The 19,089-nt window shown below is 30.4% G+C and overlaps 1 protein-coding gene across 1 annotated transcript; it reads left to right on the forward strand.

Moving 5' to 3' along the window:
• Nucleotides 1–809: 809 nt before the first annotated feature.
• On the forward strand, nucleotides 810–4,949 carry LOC127173686 (zinc finger protein 503-like). The gene is made up of 2 exons (XM_051123599.1): nucleotides 810–1,238; nucleotides 3,372–4,949. The coding sequence occupies exons 1-2, from the start codon at nucleotides 1,011–1,013 to the stop codon at nucleotides 4,644–4,646; spliced, it is 1,503 nt and encodes a 500-aa protein (XP_050979556.1). The 5' UTR covers nucleotides 810–1,010; the 3' UTR covers nucleotides 4,647–4,949.
• Nucleotides 4,950–19,089: the final 14,140 nt, after the last annotated feature.

Consider the following 19,089-nt stretch of genomic DNA (forward strand, 5'->3'; position numbering starts at 1 on the left):
AAAAAATTATAAAATCTGTTTTATTTTTGTATTTTCAATTTTCATTTTAATATTAGTTAATATTTAGCTAATATTAATAAGTTAATATTAGTATTATTTTTTGTTATTTTTGTTTTTGTCATTTATTAGTTATTGTTTTTAAATGTCTAAATATTTTTTTATTTAGACAAAAAATGACAAACACAACAAAATCACTAAAACTAAATCACTAAAAATAAAATATTAATAAATTGAATTAATATTCATTTTAATATTTGTTCAAATTGTAGTTTGTTAATTTATTGTTTTTGTCGTTTTATTTGTTTTTTATGTCTATAGTTTTTATTTTATTTATATAAAAAATTACAATTTCCACATCACTAAAACTTTGACTAAAATTAAAATGAAAACAAACAATATAATAAAAACTAAAATATTTATAAAAACTATAAAAATAGTTTTGATTTTGCATTTTTTTCATTTTAACGTTATTTAAACGTTATTTTATTAGTTATTCTTTTTTTTATACTGCCTATGAAGTCATCTGACCTGCTTTTGAGCCATCACTCATGTTTAAGCACAACTTCTAATCAGACTAGAAACATTAATAACAATGAAGTGCTGTTCACTTTAAAACGCACACACCTTATAAATTTATATCATAACCATATGTGATTTATATCATGATGCGCGTTTGTTTTTACCTCTCCGGTATGGCCAAAACAAACGCCCACAAACGCGGCGCCACCTCCCCCTGAGCTGTCAATCACCTCACGCCGCACTGTGATTGGCCGCCGGCGGAGGCTTTAATCTCTGGTGCGCCTGGAAGCGAGAGCTGTGTGAGCTGAGCTGAACTCGAGTGCGCTACGCGGAAGGTAAAAGATGCGCTCCGAACTCTCCGTTTACGCTTTCCCCAGCAAGAACCTTTAAGGATTACTCTGCTTTTCCTCATATCATTTGTTTGGCATCTTGGGAGGTACTTTTCGTCCATCTACAGATGCGTTTCCAGATCACGCGGAGACAAGTGGGACATGATCACACTGCCTACGGAGTCTGCTGTGTTTAGTGTGGTTGATCTAGTGCGGGACAAGAAGCGAGACCGTGAACCGTTCCTGCACTCAGTGCCTCCCGCGGACCCGCAGCGCCAGGCGAAGCGTTTGCCCGTCAAAGTGTTGAAAATGCTGAGTGCGCGGACCGGACACATCCTGCACCCGGACTATCTGCAGCCGTTACCGTCCACTCCCGTCAGCCCCATTGAGGTAAAGCGACACTTTACGAGGACCTTAACGCCAAACAACGCCTGGGTGTTCATTTTTCTTCACTTCGCGCATTATTTTCAAAGCGTAATACAGAGAATACACAGCCTTGCCATGTGGAAAATACACTAATATTTACCTGAAGTTATTTTTAACGCTTTTACGCAGTACGTTAAAACGATATTTTTTTAAATCATGTGTTTATTTTTTTATTTTTTTTTATGTATGCACATATTTTTGACGTAAAACAACGTTAAATACTTACGTATGGCTCAAAAAAATAAAGTATTTATTTATCCGCTAATTAATTTCATTCTTTTTTATTAAAAAAATTCTGAACTCTTACAACCTCAAAATGAGTGAAAATTATATTATAATTTAATATTGGTGATAATCGCTTTTGAGCGCAATGAATGCGCTCTGTAGAATATAAACAAAACAAATATTACTGTTTATGCGTAAACAATTACTATAAAGTTTATCATTTATGAAATTCCTGATGAGAAAGTGCATCACGCAATTACATTATTGCTAAATGCATTCATATTTTCTTGATTAATCTTAATTTATATGCAGTTCTGAAAGGCAAAGTAGACTGTGAATGCATCTTTGATAAATTAAATGCAAGTATAAAAGGAAAATGTAATGAAATGCGCACTTGGATGTAGCTTGATAATATATTATATTAATAACAGCATGTTATTGCTTTTGTTTAAGACTGACCTACTTCCAACAATGCAATTATTTTAGCTATAAAGTGAAGGAAAACAATGCATGTTGCCATATGGAAACGCATTTTATAGCCTGTACAGAGGGATATAATAAAAACCCTCTTGACATTTGATTTAATGTCTCTGCAGCATTTAAGATTTAACACTCTGGAGTCTTGCTCAATGCCAAAACATAAACACTAAACATGACCTTTTTTAGTCTTAAAATGCGTGTTCATTAAATGCACATGTAATGTGGACAGCATCAGTCGCAGGATTTTCTCTAGTGTGAATATTTTAAATATTTATATACATATACTAATTGTATATTTTAATTTTACTTAATTTATTTTAGAATTTATACTTATTTTACACTATATTTTGAATATTTATATACTTAAAACTGTCTGTTTTAAATATTTATATACTTGTATGTGACCCAGGACCACAAAACCAGTCATAAGGGTCAGTTTTTTGAAACTGAGATTTATACATCATCTGAAAGCTAAAATATATAAGCTTTCCATTAATGTATGGTAATGTAATGTATTGTAATGTATGTTGGGATAAGACAATATTTGGTTGAGATATAAATATTTGAAAATCTGGAATCTGAGGGTGCAAAAAAAAAAAAAAATCTAAATATTGAGAAAATCAAGTTGTTCAAAGCACATTACTAATCAAAAATTAAGTTTTTATATATTTACGGTAGGAAACGTACAAAATATCTTCATGGGACATCATCTTTACTGAATATCCTAATGATTTAAAAAAAAAAAAAAAAAGAATAATTTTGAGCCATACAATGTATTTTTGGCTATTGCTACAAATATACGTAATTTTATATATATAAAAAGACTGGTTTTGTGGTCCAGGGTCACATATACTATAATTATAATTGTATATTTTAATTTTATATAATTTATTTTATCATTTATACTTATTTTATACTATATTTTGAATATTTATATACTTAAAATTATTTTAAATATGTATATACTTATACACTATAATTATAATTGTATATTTTAATTTTATATATTTATTTTATAATTTATACATATTGTATACTATATTCTGAATATTTATATACTGAAAACTGTCTATTTAAAATATTTATATACTATAATTATAATTATATATTTTAACTTTATACATTTATTTTAATTTATACATATTTTATAATATATTTTGAATGTTTATATACTTAAAACTGTCAATTTTAATTATAATTGTATATTTAAATATTATATTTTTATAATTCATACTTATTTATATACTTAAAACTGTCTATTTTAAATATTTATATACTTGTTTACTATATTATAATTGTATATTTTAATTTTATATAATGTATTGTATAATTTATACTTATTTTACACTGTATTTTGAATATTTATATACTTAAAACTGTCTGTTTTCACAGCTGGATGCCAAGAAGAGTCCCCTCGCCCTCCTCGCACAAACATGCTCCCAAATCGGCAAATCGGATCCGCCGTCCTCCACCAAACTCTCAGCGGTCGCCTCGGACAAAGACTGCAAATCCAGCCCGCTGAAAATCAGCGACATCGGAGCCGAGGACAAATCTAGTTTTAAGCCATACGCCAAATCTGAGAGAAAAGACACGGGTGGAGATAAATCGGGTTTCCGCGTGCCGAGCGCCACCTGCCGTCCGGCCACGCCTCGGACGGGCAGCCCGAGCTCCTGCAGCTCCGTCTCCCCTCAACCCGGACGACCGGAATCGGGGGATAAAACGGGGAAGAAGGAAAATGATGCGGCTAAGACGCCGGACACATCCGGGGTGAGAACCGAAAGCAGTGGAGAAACAAACAAACAGGATGTTTCCAAACCACCCCTGTCTGACAGCATCCCCGCATCCTCGGCGTCATCCGTACTAGGTTCGGGACTCGTCGCGCCCGTTTCGCCCTACAGACCCGGTCACACCGTATTCCCAATCTCTCCCTACCCCGGGGCGTACGCCGCCTACCCTCAACCCTTCCTATCGCACGGCGTGACGCTGGACCCGAGCAAAGCCGGCGGCGGCGGCAGCCAATTGATTAATGCTCAGCTGTCCGGCGCTCTCAGCGGTAAGGCGGGGTCCAGTCCCCTCGCCGGAGCCTCTCCGCCATCCATCATGTCCAGCGGCCTGTGCAGAGACCCGTTCTGCCTGAGCTACCACTGCGCTAGCCATCTATCATCCGGCGGCTCGCACGACAGCGCCGCGGCCTTAAAGTCCGGATACCCGCTTATGTATCCCAGCCACTCTCTGCACCCGTTAACCACCTCTACGCCCTCGTTCCCGGGACACCCGTTGTATCCTTACGGCTTCGTGCTCCCGAATGAATCCCAGCCGCACGTTTGCAACTGGGTTTCCGCGAACGGACCCTGCGACAAGCGCTTTTCATCCTCGGAGGAGCTTTTGGCCCATTTGCGGACTCACACTGCGTTCGCAGGTGCCGAGAAGCTCATGTCGGGATATCCGAACTCTTTAACCATGGCTTGTCACGTGCCAGGAGCCCCGCTGGCGCTCAGGACCCCTCATCACACGCTCGGGCTTGGCGCACGGTATCACCCGTATTCCAAAAGCCCGTTACCGACGGGTGCGCCGGTGCCGGTTCCCGCAGCCACGGGCCCGTTTTACTCCCCATACGCTCTTTATGGACAGAGACTGACCACTGCGCCTGGGCTCGGATATCAGTGAGGAACGGATTTTTTTTTTTTTTTTTTAAGTGTTTTTGTTCGCCTCAGGACTTACTAGTGGACCATTATTTATTAAAGTTAGCTTTAAAGCGAATGAAATGAAACAAGACTCACATGGCTTTATTTAAACTGTTACAGACGTAATTCTTAAAAAAAAACAAGCCACACTGTGTAATGTCTTATAGCCAAAATTTGCATGTTTATTTCTAAATTTACTTGAAGTATATTTTAAAGTTTGTGCGGGAGAAGTTTTTACTGTGCAACTCAGGGAAAAACGACAGCAATTAAAGAATAACTCAATTCAGTCTGACTGTTCTTGCATTTTTAATGCACTGGTTATTTAGATGCTAAAAAGTTTGGCTCAGTTTGCGATCTGCATTGCAGTATGTTAACCTTGCAATAAATACAGCCTTCAATAATAATTAGTAAAATTAATCCACAAATGCATCTGTCACAAACATGAATTTGCATTCTATCTCAATCCGTTTCATTCACTGTGCAAGCCTTTTTCCTCTTAAAATACTGGTTTTATTGCCCACAGTATTTGGAGTTTATGAGCCTGCCTTTTATGCATTACTTTTTACATGTGTTAAATAAATCAGGTCCTGAAGAAGAATAGCTTGAAGATCTAAAATAAATTTAATAGGTATAAATTTTACATAAAAAGCTATAAAGTCTTTTTTATGACCTTGTTAAAGAAATAAAAATGAGTTAAATACAGGAATGTGCTAGGAAGGGATTTATCATCACTTTTCCCCCAAATGCAATGAAAAAGTAATGATGCAAACCCGCTGGTAATCATTTATAATATTAGTAAGTCTCAAATAAACACTGAACACAGCAGTAATTCATGCACGTTCAATTAATCTGTTTTACGGATCGTAAACTACTGTTCTGATGTTGATAAACAGATAGAGATGGTTTGTTTTTGACATTACAAATGAAATATCCGGCAGGTTTTTCTGCTGAAAATAAAAGCCATTATTTTATTTATCCAGAAGAGCATTAAAGTGTTTCATAGCTTCAGTTTGTCTGCGAATATTAGAAGAAATGTCAGATTTTTATATATTTATTTATGGTTTATATTAGAAAGTTTTTATAATTAGTAAGTCATGGACAATCAGGTTAGTATTTCATATCAATAACATAGTGAACAAACTGGTGCAAAAATATAAAAGTAACACATATTGAAGAAATTTATATTTAGGCAAGACCTGAATTTGATTTGATTTTAATTTAATTTAATTTGAATTTATTTTACACATTAAAATACAAAAACAACACATACAGACAAAATTTATATTCAGGCAAGACCTAAATTTGATTTTAATTTAATTAAATTTAAACATATAAATATAAAAATAAAACATATAGAAGAAGTTTATATTCAGGCAAGACCTGAATTTGATTTTAATTTAATTTAATTTATACATAAAAAATAAAAATAGCACGTATAGAAGAAATTTATATTCAGGCAAGACCTGAGTTTGATTGTAATTTAATTTAATTTAATTTAAACATATAAATATAAAAATAAAATATATAGAAGTTGTTTATATTCAGGGAAGACCTGAATTTGATTTTAATTTAATTTAATTTACACATAAAAAATAAAAATAACACGTATAAAAGAAATTTATATTCAGACAAGATCTGAATTTGATTTTCATTTAATTTAATTCAATTTAATTTACACATAAAAATATAAAAATAACACGTAGAGAAGAAATTTATATTCAGGTAAGACCTGAATTTTATTTGATTTTAATTTAATTTACACAAAAATATAGAAATAACACATATAGAAGAAATTTATATTCAGGCAAGACCTAAATTTGATTTTAATTTAATTTAATTTCATTTCATTTCATTTAAATTACACATAAAAATATAGAAGTAACATATATGGAAGAAATTTATAGTCAGGCAAAACCTGAATTTTAATTTAATTTAATTTAATTTAATTTAATTTACACATCAAAATATAAAAACAACACATATAGAAAAAAAATCTATTCAGGCGAGACCTAAATTTGATTTTAATTTAATTTAATTTAAACATATAAATATAAAAATAAAACAGAAGAAGAAGACCTGAATTTGATTTTAATTAAATTTAATTTACACATAAAAATATAAAAATAACACATATAGAAGTAGTTTATATTCAGATAAGTTCTGAATTTGATTTAATTCAATTTAATTTACACAAAAAATATAAAAATAACACGTATAGAAATAATTTATACTCAGGCAAGACTTGAATTTAATTAAAAATTATTTTAATTACATTTAAAGCAGAAACCATACTGTAGGTTAGTGTTATATGCTTAATAAATTAATAATATTTGTAAATTAGCAATATTAAGAATTTGTACCCAGTAGGGAATATTGGTTGTTTATACAGTAATTATGCTGTTATAAAAACATTTTACATTCAGTCTAAAATTTAAAAAATAAAGGTTTGTTTTACAACCTGAAAAATCAGCATAAAAGAGAAGATTAGTTTTCGGTTTTGTGTCTAATACTAAACCAAATGAGATAGTTTTGTCTAGAATAAGACGTGTATATGCAAGAAATCCCATTGTCCATTCTGGACAACAACGAAAAAGCACAAAGGCTAAATGGAGCAAATAAATTGCAGATACAGGCATTTTTTGGCCACACCGCATATTTTGTTTTTGTGCATTTTTGCGATTTTTTGGTTCAAACTTCTGCATTACCGAGTTTACTGCGGTGTGCAAACTTAAAACACAGTTCCTTTAAATATTCATCATGACAGACTCCAAGAGTCGCAGCACTGGACCGTATGCATGTTTTACTTACAAACCAAACCCACAGCTTCCCTGGAGTCGAGCTGGCAGTTCAACGCACGACTCGCTCGCATTTAGTCTCTCGCCGATCCTACATGAAGACGTGACCGCCGACTGACCACACGTTCATATATTAGTAACACGAAACAACAGTCACTTCTGCACTACAGCCCATCCGAACAATCAATCTTTCAGCACGCTGAGCTCAAACCACAACTTTGCACAAAAAATCATTACATCTGTCTTGTTTTCCAGTAAAACATTTAACTGTCCATAAAACAAGATATATTTACTGAATTTAGACTGCAGACAATATATCTTCATCTATGTTTATAGTTCCAAATTCAAAACCTCACTAAATGTTTGATTTGATTTATGTTTAGAAAAACAAACTCAGTTTTTAAAGGGACAGTTCAGCCAAAAATGAAAATTTGCTACAAATGTACTCACTCTGTCCATTCAAGATTAGAAAGAGTTTCTTCATCAGATTTGGAGAAATGTAGACTTACATCACTTGCTCACCAATGGATGTGAATGGGTGCCGTCAGAATGAGAGTCCAAACAGCTGATAAAAACATTCATAAGTAATCCACACCACTCCAGTCCATCAGTTCACATCTTGAGAAGACAAAAGCTGAAACAAATCCATTAAGACATTTCATACAGATACTGTAAAATGAAATTCCAGGACTTTCAAGGACATTTCAAGCACTTCTTTTTTATTTTTAAGGACTTTAATCAAAATCTTTCAAATTCTAAAGATTAATAGAGAGAAATGGCAAAAATAAAGTGAAGCACATGCAAAGTATCACTACTAAAGTGTTACAAAGTATACTACACTTTTACTATAGTAAAACTACGGTTAATTTTTAAGTGATCTGTATTTGTGTATACTTTCTTTTATCTATGTTTTGTTTTTATAACTGTACTTCCTTAGTGGTTTGATGTTTTCTACTGTTTAAAAAAAGAAAAATCAGGAAAAAAAAAAAAAAAAGATTTCGGTGCAAAATCCTGATCTGAAACAAATGATTCGTCATACGCACTCTGAAGTCCCAAACTGAATCAAATGATTCGCGAACCCACACCGAAGTCCCAATCTGAATAATGATTCACGAACCATCATTTCATCACTGAATCATCTGACTTAGATCGGAACTTTGCGTATCTTAAATCATTTCAATCAATTCCGATCTCAATCAAATGATTCGCGATATGCAGTTTGAAGTTCTGATCCGAATCAAATGAGATTCAGATCAGGACTTAAAGCACAGATTGTGAATCATTTGACTTAGATCTGGACATCAAATTGTGCATCACAAATCATTTGATTTGAATCATTCAATTTGTGAAATGATTCACAAACCCATTCCGATCTAAATCAAATGATTCGCCATACACGCTCTGAAGTCCCAAACTGAATCAAATGATTTGCAAACCCACACCGAAGTCCTGATCTGAATCAAATGATTCGCAATCCATCATTTCAGATCAGAATGGTACTTCAAATTGTGTATCGCAAATCACATGATTTGAATCATTCAATTTACGAAATGATTCACAAACCTGTTCCAATCTACACTAAATTAAATGATTCGCAATACACGATTTGAAGTCCCAATGTAAAACAAATGATTCACCATACATGCTCTGAAGTCCTAAACTGAATCAAATGATTTGCAAACCCACATCGAAGTGCTGATCTGAATCATGATTCGCGAACCATCATTTCAGATCAGGACTCATCATGAATCATTTGACTTAGATCGGAACTTTGCGTATCTTAAATCATGTGATTTAAATTGCATATTGCAAATCATTTGATTTGAATCATTCAATTTTCGAAATGATTCACAAACCCGTTCCGATATAAATCAAATGATTCGTGAACCAACACCAAAGTCCCGATGTAAATCAAATGATTCGCGAACCATCATTTCAGATCAGGACTTGAAGCACAGATCGTGAATCATTTGTCTTCCAAATCTTAAATCATTTTGTTTAGATCGGGACTTCAAATTGCGTATCGCGAATCATTTGATTTAAATCACTCCAATTGCGAAAAGATTCACAAACCCATACAGATCTAAATCAAATGATTTGCAATACGTGAAGTTCTGATTTGAGTCAAATGATTCACAATCCAAGTCCTGATCTGAAATTATTGAATGCAAATCGTTATTCAGGTCGGGACTTCAAAGTGTGGATCACGAATCATTTGATTCAAATCGGGACTTCAAAGCGTGGATCACGAATCATTTAATTCAGATCGGGACTTCAAAGCGTGGATCATGAATCATTTGATTCAGATCGGGACTTTGTTGTGGGTTAACGAATCATTTGATTCGGTTCGGGACTTTGTTGTGGATTCACAAATCATTTGATTCGGTTTGGGACTTTGTTCTGGGTTCACAAATCATTTGATTCAGTTCTGGACTTCAGAACGCGTACATGAATCACAAACGTCTACATAATAATTTGTTTCTTACAAACACACAGCTTTTGTCTTCTCAAGATGTGAACTGATGGACTGGAGTGGTTTGGATCACTGTGATGTTTTTATCAGCCGTTTGGACTCTCATTCTGACGGCACCCATTCACATCCATTGTTGAGCAAGTGATGCAATGACACATTTCTCTAAATCTGATGAAGAAACAAACTCATCTACATCTCAGATGGCCTGAAGGTGAGCGCATTTCATTTCTGGCTGAACTATTCCTTTAATTCTATCTTGTTTACTGGAAAGCGAGACGAAGATACCGATTAGGGTGATTTGTGTTTAGTGTAAATCACCAAAGATACACAAACAGACAAAACTAAACACTCTCACACATATTAGAAGAGCGAAAGCCAGTCGTGCATTAATAATCCTGTCGTCAACACAAATAACGCAGATGATACACAGACGATCGTTCACTCTGAAGGCCTGTTTACAGAATCATTACAGCTGCGCTTCTGTGTCCCACAAAATAGACCGCGTTGCCATGCGGTTGCTAGGCTGCTCTGAGCAAGTTTAAATTGAAAACGAGAGATTAAAATGCGTCTGTTTAACACAGTAGAAACGCACAGTCCGGTCTGGAACGACTTGCGAGCGAAGCGACGAAATGTGCAAAGCTACACGGTTGTTTTAAAGCCTCTGAAGCATTAAGAGCAGGTGATTAATGACGGGCCGCTTTCTCCAAGTCTGCAGAGGCTGAAAATTAGCCACAGATTGGAAACAAATACACAAACACACACACATCTGAACACGTGCACACATGGAAACTCTTAGCGGCGAACACATGTGCAGTGAGTAAGATAAATGAAGTCTCAACAAGCGCTCCACAAACACAAGCAGGCCTCGGCCACAGACGCACACCGTAATTTAGAGAGTATTTAGGATGTTCGTGCTTCGGGTCGAAACTGCAGTCCAAGTTCTCCCCGCTGAGGTGTTTAAATCAGGTCTGGCATCGCGTCTCAAAGCCTTTCTCAGGGCTGTTTTCGACAGTCCCTCCAAAGACAGCACAGCAGTCGGCCCGCTGGAATATTTCACACAGATGTCTGTTCTCGAGCTCAGATTGATGCGCTGTCGTGCCGAAACGGTTGCATGTGTGTCTTAGCAGAACACTTCAAGACATTCCTCTCAGGCTAAACGGAACGATTTCATAACTCATGACATCTCAGATTCATTTCAAATCGACATCAGTCCTTTTTACATTTAAGCATCTTATGCCTCATCAGGGCTGCATTTGTCTGATCAAAAATGCTGTAAAATAGCAAAATATTATTATGATTTAAAATAGCTGTCTTCTATGTAAATGGATTGCAAAATGTAATTTATTTCTCAGGTTCAAAGCTGAATTTTCAGCATCATTACTCATTACTTATGATATATATATATATATATATATATATATATATATATTTTTAGAAAAAGTACATGTATTGTTAAATATAAAATATTTTACAGTAAATTATAGGTAGCCTAACTTATGCTTTTTACCTATGAAATATCTTCACAATATTTTAATACTTTTTATTTATTATTATTTTAACCAAAAATACATTCATGCACTTTTTAGTGTGCTCACAACTCTTTTTTTTTTTTTTAATTCTGAAATGGTAACTTATGCTACCATAAGTTCTTCTTTAAATGCTGCATAGCATAAATTATAAAGACAATAATTATTAATACATTTATTACTTATAAAAAATATAGAAAAATATTAAAACATTAAATAAATGAATAAATATTTTATATTTTTATTATACATATAAGCTTTCTCATAACACAAGTCTTAATATCTTTTAATATATTTTATCTTGAATTATTTCATTAATTAAAATTAAATAAATGTATAAATATTGTATATGTTTATTATATAAAATATTAGATTAGTTTATATTTTAATATTTTTTTTAAAAATAAATATTTATAAATATTTAATAAAACTGCATTAATTTAAAAAAAAAATTAAATAAATGTATAAATGATTAATATATGTTTATTATATAAAATATTAGATTAGTTTATATTTTAATATTTTTTTTAAAAATAAATATTTATAAATATTTAATAAAATGCATGCATTGTTAATTAAAAAAAAAATCTGAAATGGTAACTTGCTAATGCTACGAGACTTCTTTGAATGCTACATAAACAAATAAAGGTGATTAATATATGTATTACTTATAAAAATATCTAAATATATTTTTACTTTTATATATATATATATATATATATATATATATATATATATATATATATATACATATATACATATATATATATATATATGTAGCAAAAGTACATTCATTATTAAATATTAAATATTTTAATATTTTACATTAAACTATAAGTAGCCTTTTATTATTTTATACAACACAACTTTTTTGTTAATCCTGAAATGGGACTTCTTTAAATGCTACATAGCATAAATTATAAAGATGATTAATATATTTATTACTTATAAAAATATAGAAAAATATATTAAATACACAAATTACATAAATTAATAAATATTTGATTTTTTTTATATATAAAATATTAAAATATTAAATATTTTAATATTTTAAAACAAATTATATTTATAAAATGTATTGTTAAATATATAATATTTTACAGTAAATTATAAAGGTAGCCCAAGTCATATTTTTAATATTTCACAAATTAAATGTATAGCATGCAAAATAAAATGTGGAGCATCATGCAAACAATTATAATTTTTCCCTTTGGTAAGCATCATAGAAAAAATGTTCCTGCACAACTTTGGTTCTGCCTTTACTTTATGCTCGTCTTTGATGTTTTCTAGCATTGTCTTCATTGTTACTTCTTCACACTAAAAAAACTGTTACAGTAAAGAAACATTGCAAGTTGCTTTGGAGTCGCTATGGAGTTCTGAACGGTTGCTAAGAGGTTGCTACATTGTTGCAATGCAGACATTCCATTCTGACACGGCCGTCCTCATGAAAAACACAGAGACATCAGAAACACAGCGAACATGTGAAAACTACACGAGACGAGACTCTGCTGCAATAAGACGTCAGTGACAGCCGCATGAATCTTCAGCAGCGCCGCTTTCCACATAAACACGAAATATGGCATCATAAAAACAAATATAGCAGAGCGCTGCCATATCTGACCTCTGCTCTGAATAGCCCGCATGTCAAAGCACAAATATTGTTTCAGTATCACTCATTTATGAGCACAGCATGTGCTGGAGCTCTGAATACGATCATCTGATGCCGGCAGCAAAGACGTCACGGGTGCATGGGAAAAACGATTAAACGTATGCTTCGAACTGAACCTCAGACACGCAGGAGCTCTTAAAAAAAGACATTACTGGATGATATTTGACTGACTGTGTGTTTTGTGGTTCAGATGTATTCGTAATTCAATTATATAATGTTAACTACAGACGTCTAAAGTGCGCAACACAAGTCTTTCATCAAAAGAAGACAAAATTCCAGTTTAACTTTACAAAAAGTTTGCAATAAACAAGTGTTATTAAATAAAACACTGTATATATAAAAGCATCTTTCTAAGTTGAAAATAAAACATTTAAGTATGTTTTAGAAGATAATACTTACTTGCAAATTTTTTGTGATATTTACTAGCAATTACTGGGTAAAAATTGTTGGTTTTTTTTAAGTGTATTAAAAGTATTTTATGTTAATTAAAAAAGTTAGAAATGCTGCATTGGCAACTAGCTGAATTAAAGTAAGATTAAATTACTAAAAATACTTAAACTAAAAGAAATTTAAATAAAAATAGAAATGTTCACTAATAAAAAAATTTTAAAAAAGCACATATAAACATTAAAACTATTAAAAATATTTTTAAACAAAAATAAAGCTGAAAATGAAACTAATGGATTAAAAAATAAATATTAATTTTAAATGTAAACAGAAATTAGAAATATTGCTTTGGCAACTAGCTGAAATAAAATAAGATTAAATTACTAAATTACTAAAATTGAAAAATTAATTTTAAAAAAAATACAAAATAAGAACATAAAAACAAACTATTAAAAATAAACTATTGAAAATATAAAAAATATTTTCTAACAGATGAAAAAAAAATATTAAATGAAAAATGTAAATGAAAAGTAGAAATATTGCTTTGGCAACTAGCTGAAATAAAATACATTTAAATTACTAAAAATGCTAAAACTTAAATAAATTAAAACAAAAATAGAAATGTTTACTAGTAAAAGAAAAATAAATAAAAAGCACATTAACTAACATACAGCTGAAAAAACTAACAGATTAAAAAAATAAATAAAAATATTAAATGGAAAATGAAAATTAGGAAAGTTGCTTTGGCAACTAGCTGAAATAAAATATGTTTAAATGACTAAAAAAATACTAAAACTAAAATAACAAATAAAAAAAAGTTTACTAATGAAAAAAAGCACATTAAAACTAAAACTTTGAAAATATTTTTTAAACTAAAATAAAACTAATAGCAGAATAAATAAATAAAAATATTAAATGGAAAATGAAAATAGAAAAGTTGCTTTGGCAATTAGCTGAAATAAAATAAGATTAAATTACTAAATGAGTAAAAACAGAAATAAAAAATAAAACCACAAGCCACATAAAAATGACTAAATCTTATAAAATGAAAACTAAAATTATAATAAAAAGTAATAAATACTTTTATAGTAACTCCAAAGCATATTAAAAAATAATAAACTAATGAAACTTCTTTGAATGCCACATAAACAAATTATAAAGATGATTAGTATTTTTCAATTACTAAAACAATTTTTCTGTAAAACTACATGCCTTTTTAATAACAAAATATTTTGCAGTAAATAATAAAAGTAGCCTTATTGATGTGTTTTACTTCCAAAAATATCTTCAGAATATTTTACACAAATTAAATGTGTTGTTTGTAAATCCAATTTTATCTGAAATAAAATTAGAAACACTTAAACAATTATTTCACCTTTCAAGACCCATCATAAAAAATGTGTTTATGCACATTTACACGCGGGTATTTAAGTTCGGAAGAAAAATGCTGTAGAGTCCACTTTACGATTGTGAAATCAATCTAATATCAAACATGATGTGTGTGAATCAGCAGCATCATTATCCCAGCGGGAGTCGAGCTGAGAAACACAAACAGGCCGATTCTCCAAATGAAAATCATCCAGCAGGCCTGATCTGAGATCAGAGGAACGCTTTGATGAGGGTGTTGAGTTGCACACATGCAAAACTCAGCAGAAACAGCTTAACGCCTCTGCTCAATGCCGCCTTTATACGGGCCGAAATCACGGCTCCAGCGACTTAATTACAAATACCAGCCTTCAAATGCTGCCCAATTACCGCTTTCATTGGCCTGATGGATGCCAGCTGGGCTCTGGAGCGGGTCTCAGCCCATAAGTCACTCTGACACGCGGCTCTGAAGTCAATCCAGAGGAAAAGTCCATAAAAACGTTCGAGCGCTCAACTGCGGCATTAATGCCGTCACGCGCTTTAACGGGAACCTGAGATGTGATCGATCGCGTGACACGCCGTCCAGATCTTCCCGTCGTGCTTTCTGATCTCCGCTGTCTTCAGACGGGTCAGACGGGTGAGATCGAGAGCAGATGACGGCTGTATTACCTGATTTCTGACGGGTTACTAACGCCCGTCATGACGATTGACTGACAGATCATCAGTCAAACAGTGAAGAACAGGTGCTCTTACAGTCAGTCACACGATACTTTATGATCTATGATTTAAAAAAAAATGCACTACAGAAGTCTCTTCTGCTCACCAAATATTATGAACTGTTATTGCAATAAAATGACTCGCCATACTCAAACTGACATATTACAATGAATTATTACAACTGATCTTTTAAGCAACTTATACTGTTTTAGGTTGTTAATTTATGTGCAATGTCATTATTTTTTTTTTTTTTTTTTTTTACTATAGTGTTATATTTGCACTACTGTTCAAATAGTTGGGGGGTTTTGTAATTTTTTAAAAGAAGTTTTTTTTTCTGCTTAGCAACACTGCATTTATTTGCTTAAAAACAGTAAAATTGTGAAATATTATTACAATTTAAGATTTTAAGATTTAAGCTTTTTATTTGAATATATTGTGAAATGTAATTTATTCTTGTGATAAAAAAAGCTGAATTTTCAATATGCAAAATTTACATTTTGTTTTTCAAGATTTTTTCATGAATAAAATGTATAAAAAATTTATTTATTTTACCAGATAATTTATTTAAAATATTATATTTGAAATAAAATGAAAAATATATTATAGTGCTATTGTTCCTAATTATTTTTGCATTTTATAGCTTATAATTGTTGATGAGGTTTATTTTCTGCTCAGCAATGCTGCATTTATTTGATTAAAAACACAGTAAAAACAGTAAAACTGTGAAATATTATTACAATTTAAGATAGCTGCTTTTTATTTGAATATATTGTGAAATGTAATTTATTCTTGTGATAAAAAGCTGAATTTTCAATATGCAATATGCAAAATTTACATTTTGTTTTTCAAGATTTTTTCATAATTAAAGTAAAAAAAAAAAAAAACTATTTATTTTACCAAATAATATTTATTTAAAATATTATAACTGAAATAAAATGAAAAATATATTATAGTGCTATTTTTGCTAATTATTTTTGCATTTTATAGCTTATAATTGTTGTTAAGGTTTAAAAGTTGAAAAGAACAGCATTTGTTTTACAAAATAATATTTATTTAAAATATTATAATTTAAATAAAATGCAAAATATATTTTTGCAAATTTTGTAGTGCTATTTTTGCTAACTATTTTTGCATTTTGTAGTTAATAATTGTTGATGAGGTTTATTTTCTGCTCAGCAATGCTGCATTTATTTGATTAAAAACACAGTAAAAACAGTAAAATTGTGAAATATTATTACAATTTAAGAAAGCTGGTTTTTATTTGAATATATTGAAAACGTAATTTATTCCTGTGATACAAAGCTGAATTTTCAGCAGCCATTACTAGAGTCAATATGCTAAATTTACATTTTATTTTGCAAGATTTTTTGATGAATATAGCTCAAAAGAACAGTGTTTGCTTTATAAAATAATATTTATTTAAAATATTACAATTGAAATAAAAAATAAATATATATATATATATATTGTAATATTATAGTGCTATTTTTGCTACTTGTTTTTGCATTTTATAGCTTATAATTGTTGTTAAGGTTTATTTTCTGCTCAGCAATGCTGCATTTATTTGATTAAAAATACAGTAAAATCAGTAAAATTGTGAAACATTATTACAATTTAAAACAGGTGCTTTTTATTTGAATATATTGTAAAATGTAATTCATTCCTGCGATACAAAGCTGAATTTTCTGCAGCCATTACTAGAGCCAATTTGGTAAATTTACATTTTATTTTCCAAAAATTTTTGATGAATAAAGTTCAAAAGAACAGCATTTATTTTACAATATAATATTGATTTAAAATATTAGAATTGAAATAAAATAAAATATATTTTGTAATATTATAGTGCTATTTCTGCTAACTATTTTTGCATTTTATAGCTTATAATTGTTATTAAGGTTTATTTTCTGCTCAGCAACGCTGCATTTATTTTATTAAAAATACATTAAAACAGTAAAATGAATAAAGATGAATAAAGTTTAAATGAACCGCATTTATTTAAAAAAATATTTAAAATATTATAATTAAAATATAATAAAAAATATCTTTTGTAATATTATAAATGCCCATTACAAACTATTTTTGCATTTTATGTTTAGAATTGTTTTTAAGGTTTATAATTGAGCGATACAATAAAAAAAATCTTTTGTAATATTATAAATGCCCAAAACAAATTAAATTTGAGTTAAGTTTAGGTTTTAAGCTTTGTTTCTGTATTAACACAACATGGCAAGATTTCTGCAGCATAAAGCTAAAGGCTGGTTAAAGAAAATGCCAAGGATGCAAGAAAAAAGGTCAAAATCGAAAAGAAAACCAATCACAAACCAGCTTTAAAATATTACCATCATTTTAAACGCACAACATTCAAAGTCATCGGGAGATTTACAGTAGCATTAAGACGTGTCAACAAACTCTACTTAAAAGCATTATGCAAAGCACACAACGCTCTTCTCCAAATATGTTTACTTGAAACACCTTTACATTTCTTGAACCTAAAGTTTCAGACAGCGCACTTTGGAAATGAAATGTTCTACAAAATCAAGTTTCAGTGCACATTAATTTATAATGAAAATAAAACTGGATTATGGATGGTGTGCTTTATTTCTGCCTCAGATGATTTATTTCCAAAAAAACAAACTCCTGCAAGTCATCATGACCTGCAGAATGTGCCTCAGCCACGTGTATTACAGTATAAGAGCGCCACCTGCTGCTGAATCTCATCAACTACAGCCTTTCCAAACACAATGATACAGCAAAATTACTCTGTACAAGTGTAACCTTTCTTTATGAACTACTCTATTAATCAGCTTTAATAGTGTTCTTTGACAAGACATTCTCAAAGCTGACAGCAAATACACTAATGCATTCAAAATTATATACCAGTAGATAATAGAAGATTTAATTAAGAAAATAGATAATAGATAATCATTTTAAAATATAAAAATATGTAATCAAATTCTAAAAATAATTTAATAATTTATTATTAATTATATATAAATAGATAAATTTACATTTAATTTAAAAAATAATTTTATATATTAAAAACAGTAATAGTCCTACATAAATGACAACAAATTAAAAAAATAAAATATCTAAATTAAAGATAAGATTAATAATAATAATTACAATAAATACAAATATATATACATATATTCACATAAAAATATTTTAAAATGGAAAAAATATGTAATTAACTTCTAAAAATAATTTAATAATTTTTTATTAATTAGATATAAATAGATAAAATTACATTTAATTTTTTTTAAAATAATTTTTAATTTGAGTTATTATTTAAAAAATAGTATCGCGGTCAAAAAATTAATCGCATAAAAGTTAGAGTTTGCCTAATATATGCGTGTGTTCTGTGTGTAAGTATGTATATATAAATACAAACACATTCATTTATATATTTAAGAAATAATTAAGAAATAATTTTATATAACTTATATATAAATAAAAATATTTTGTACATAAATAACATGTTTCTCTTAAACATA

Source organism: Labeo rohita, chromosome 12, assembly GCF_022985175.1.
Source record: "Labeo rohita strain BAU-BD-2019 chromosome 12, IGBB_LRoh.1.0, whole genome shotgun sequence".
NCBI classification, from domain to species: Eukaryota; Metazoa; Chordata; class Actinopteri; order Cypriniformes; family Cyprinidae; genus Labeo; species Labeo rohita.

Bases quoted from the DNA above. Each gene is read 5' to 3' on its own strand.
- LOC127173686 (XM_051123599.1), top strand. From the start codon at position 1,011: ATGATCACACTGCCTACGGAGTCTGCTGTGTTTAGTGTGGTTGATCTA. The intron at 1,239-3,371 runs GTAAAGCGACAC...CTGTTTTCACAG, and splicing joins CTCCCGTCAGCCCCATTGAG to CTGGATGCCAAGAAGAGTCC.